This window comes from Ochotona princeps, chromosome 12 (assembly GCF_030435755.1).
Source record: "Ochotona princeps isolate mOchPri1 chromosome 12, mOchPri1.hap1, whole genome shotgun sequence".
Lineage (NCBI taxonomy): Eukaryota > Metazoa > Chordata > Mammalia > Lagomorpha > Ochotonidae > Ochotona > Ochotona princeps.
The window spans coordinates 63,583,757-63,588,253 of NC_080843.1; the positions used below are offsets into that span (position 1 = coordinate 63,583,757).

Consider the following 4,497-nt stretch of genomic DNA (forward strand, 5'->3'; position numbering starts at 1 on the left):
AGCACCGGACGAAGCCCCCCCCCTTCCCGGCTTGGGCGCGCCAAGGTGACCCCCTTGATGACACCCTTCGCGTCTCCGGTCCCGCAAGCGGTCCGTCCCCCCTCGTTCTGTCTTGTCCTTCCTGGTGTCTGATGCCAGCCCCCAACCGCGAGGGGCGCGGCGGCAGTGCATGGGCGTCCACCTGCTTGTCTGTCTGTCTCCGCACTTCACGGCTCACATCTGTCTTTTGTGGCTTTCCCTGACTGTCCGTGATACAGGGGGCATCTGGAATCCGCTCATTTTTCTGTCGGGGGAAGGAGAGGGGATGAGTGTGTGTCTGTGTGTGTGCACGCACCAGGGAGGGAATTTGGAGGGTGGGTGCTCGGTGGAAATGGGCGACTAAAATATTCCATTGAGGATGGCTGCCATGCGCGCGCGACTCGCGGCCGCCGCATGGTCCCGTGGGCAGCAGCCCAGATGCCCTACACTTGGTGCTCGGCTCGCGAGAGGTGATGTCGACATGTCCAGCCCCAGCGCGCCGCGCGCGGGGTTCGATTCCACTCCTGGCTGGCTGTCGCTCGCCGAGGCGGAGAATCCTGCTTGTGCCTTCCCGCTCCAGGCCAAAGGGCATTGCTGTTATGGGGGTCCGCTACAGAAACTTCAGCTTTTGTTTTATTCCACCACAATGTGCTGTTGCAAGAGCTCCTGGCCTTGGGTGGTGGTGTATGAGCAGGGGCTGTGGGGTGTGTGTGTGTGTGTGTTGCATGATCTCAGAGTTTTGCCCTGCTGTACCCAAACATTAAAAGGCCTGTCTTTTCATTGAAGAGGACAGGGGTTAAAATGAATGAAGACCTGAAGGTCAATGTAAGCGGACTGCCTCAGGATTATATAGATGCCAGTGCCCCAGAGAACGTCTCGACGGCTGCCTCCTCCTCGCAGGTTCCCGCTGTAGAGCCGGAGCCCGAGCTGGTGGTCAACCCCTGGGACATTGTCCTGTGCACTTCGGGAACGCTCATCTCCTGTGAGAATGCCATTGTGGTCCTTATCATCTTCCACAACCCCAGCCTGCGAGCGCCCATGTTCCTGCTGATAGGCAGCCTGGCTCTGGCGGACCTGCTGGCGGGCCTCGGACTCATCATCAACTTCGTGTTTGCCTACCTGCTGCAGTCGGATGCCACCAAGCTGGTCACGATCGGGCTGATTGTTGCCTCTTTCTCCGCCTCCGTGTGCAGTTTGCTGGCTATCACTGTGGACCGCTACCTCTCCCTGTACTATGCCCTCACCTACCACTCGGAGAGGACCGTCACCTTCACCTATGCCATGCTCGTCATGCTCTGGGGCACGTCCATATGCCTAGGGCTGCTGCCGATCCTGGGCTGGAACTGCCTGCGGGACGAGTCCACCTGCAGCGTGGTCAGACCTCTCACCAAGAACAATGCTGCCATCCTGTCCGTTTCCTTCCTCTTCATGTTCGCACTCATGCTTCAGCTCTATGTCCAGATCTGTAAGATTGTGATGAGGCACGCCCACCAGATAGCCCTGCAGCACCACTTCCTGGCTACGTCACACTACGTCACCACGCGCAAAGGGGTCTCCACGCTGGCCATCATCCTGGGAACCTTTGCCGCCTGCTGGATGCCCTTCACCCTCTACTCCTTGATAGCCGATTACACCTACCCGTCCATCTACACCTATGCCACCCTGCTGCCTGCCACCTACAACTCCATTATCAATCCCGTCATCTATGCATTCAGAAACCAGGAGATCCAGAAAGCGCTCTGCCTGGTTTGCTGCGGCTGCATCCCGCCCAGCCTGTCCCAGCGAGTGCGGTCACCCAGTGACGTGTAGCCAGCCACCTGTCACCTCTGGGAGGATGCTGAACTGACCCTGGCTTCCCATGTCGCGCCACAAGGCTGACTTGCTCTCCTACATTCCTAGCACTGGAGTCTTTCTCGAGCTACAGCTCAGGGCATTTGGGAAGCAGTCACCTCTGTTGGATGAGTTAAGTGATTGAAGCGGGAAAATATGGTTACCACTGTTTTCACCTTTTCTTAAGAAAAAAAATGGTTGAGTTCCTTACTCAATATTATTTTGTTAGAGGACAGAAGATTTGTTTTATGTTTCATTTGGAAAGGTTGAAAGAGAAAATGATACATCATGGTCATGATGTAAAACATGTGAGTCCCTGAGTGTTGTTTTTTTTTTTTAAGTCTGGAGTTTAAAATAAATCTGAGTTATTAAAGAAAATGAAGAAGGAATTACTTTTTCCAGTCTTTTGAAAAAAAATCAAAGTAGATTTTAAAGGCTGCATGGTGTATATTACAAAATCTGATCTCTTTGAAGTCAGTGAAGATAGTTTACATAAGGGAGGAACTTGCCTTGGTTGACAGGGACTCAGCATTAAGTCGCAGGACTGAAACCAGGAGCCTATTCCTACTCATTCTTTCTTTCCAGCAATTACTGTGCAGATGAATTATTCTGGTATTTCTATAAATGCTGCAACTCGTTCTGCGTGGTTGTCTGTGTTCGTGAGATCACTCATGTTGAATGTTGCCATGCAAATCTAGAATTAAAGGGGTCGTTTTTCAAGAAACGCTTCCCAAGATAAATCACGAAGTACTCTTTGATTTTCATGTGAACTAAAACATGATGAGATCAATCATTTGGTTTCTTGAGCTTCAGTCTGATTCTTTTCAGGAAAAGAAAACTATCAATAATATCTACTGAAAGACAATTCAGTTTGTTTCAATACATTCTGAAACAAAAATTTATATGACAATGTCATGAAACAGTGAGACATCACCTTTCCTATCTCCCTCTGTCTAAGAATAGAATATAGTCATTCTTGACTGAGACTCACAGAATTAAAACACTGTAGACCAGGCTTTCTCAGTCCACACTGCCTGTGGTGCAAACTGCATTTAAAACAGGCCTTCTCCCATTGTAATGAGTAGATTTGTGAGTGTACAGCACACACAAATGTGCCTGTTACATCTGGCCACGATAACCTGTAAGTTCATAGGCAGAATGCCTGTGTGGTTGCTCATTAAAAGTTGCATTTGGATTTCTTTGCCATCTTTGCATCAAAAAATGACTTACATGCAAGGAGAACTATATTGCCTATTTTCAGAGAAGGAAGATACAGTCAGAAAATTATGCATAGGAACTGATTTTAAACAATACTGCAAAACCCACTGTGGCTGAGTGTCCTTTCTGTTAGTGCAGACAGATGCAGACCCAGGCACCTTCCCTCTGTTTGTTGTGGATTTCTACCTGTGTCTAACCAACCAGTGGCCAGCACCTCAGCTTAGCCTGTTTGGAAGACAGCAAGACCACAGTTTGGGGTGTTTGAGAGGATGGCTTCTGTGAGATTAATCTCATTGATCTGCCCCAATGTTATGCCCATATTGTCACAGGAACATTCTGATAGCCTAAATCCATCCAAAGATTTCTCTGATGTAGCATGCGTGTGTATCAGTTCTGTACTTGAATCTGTGTGTCCTCCCTGAGGCAGGCAGGAGAGGGGTTAAAACATTGAAGAAGCAGGAGAGGTCTTTCAGGACATAGCACTGTGCGTGCTAAACAAGTTGATGCCTTGCAAACATGAACCGGAATACGGGATGCACTTTGTAGATTGATGAGGATGCATATTTGTTTTTAATTATTTGAAATTGGATAGCATTTCCATGGGAGAATTGATTAAGGTAAACATCCCTAATGAGATTTCAAAGCAATAAATGATGCTTTTATAGAAACGGTGGCTCTCATTTGCATATCTCTAATAGTAGGACTCATAATGACGACTAGGATCTGTTTTAGGCAACATTTTGTGTGCTAGCTCCATTCTGGGTACTTCCCCTGGCTTTTGTTGTTTATTTTCTGTTGCTGTTATGCTTTTTTTTTCTGTAGTCAGAAAAAGCACAAATGTTCAGGTAAGAAAACTAAGAGATAAGAGGGGAGGAAATATATGCAAGGCCACAGAACCACAGAGGTGGCATGAAGATGCCTCAAAAAATACCAAGTCTTGTGTTTTCCTGACACCATTGTCTGCAACCCTCATTGAATATGAGGGCTGGGGAGGCTGTGTGTTAACTGCTACTGTCGTGGAGTTTCTTCTTCCTGTTGAAACTGAGTGTGGTGTGACTCCCAGTGGGGCCTATGGAAAGAAGGTTGTGTGTGTGTGTGTGTGTGTGTGTGCCTGTGCCCCTTACAGTAGCAGGTCATGCACTTACAATAACTAAGCGGTTGGTTTTAATCCATATTTTTAAAAATATCTGTGTCCAGCTAAGAGATTTTTTATTCCCTCTCTAATCTTTCCATATTGAAATATGTACTTACTGTTAAGGTTGTGAAGATATTCAGATGTTTAAGCAGTTTTCTGTAAGATTTCATTGCTTCTGTGGAATGAACCAAGAAATATACCCCTACACATGTGTCTCTACATGCGTGTGTGTGTGTATATTCTGTAGTGTCAGCTTTCTAAAAGGACAGGTGTATTGTGCTTCCTGAGGTGGTGCG

The 4,497-nt window shown here is 47.6% G+C and overlaps 1 protein-coding gene across 1 annotated transcript; it reads left to right on the forward strand.

The window, feature by feature from the left end:
* The first annotated feature begins 750 nt into the window (after positions 1-750).
* On the forward strand, positions 751-2,067 carry GPR12 (G protein-coupled receptor 12). The gene has a single exon (XM_004577571.2). It carries the CDS (start codon positions 820-822, stop codon positions 1,825-1,827), a length of 1,008 nt encoding a protein of 335 aa, XP_004577628.2. The 5' UTR covers positions 751-819; the 3' UTR covers positions 1,828-2,067.
* The last annotated feature ends 2,430 nt before the right edge of the window (positions 2,068-4,497 follow it).

Excerpts from the sequence above, each read along its gene's own strand:
- GPR12 (XM_004577571.2), top strand. The coding sequence starts at position 820 with ATGAATGAAGACCTGAAGGTCAATGTAAGCGGACTGCCTCAGGATTAT.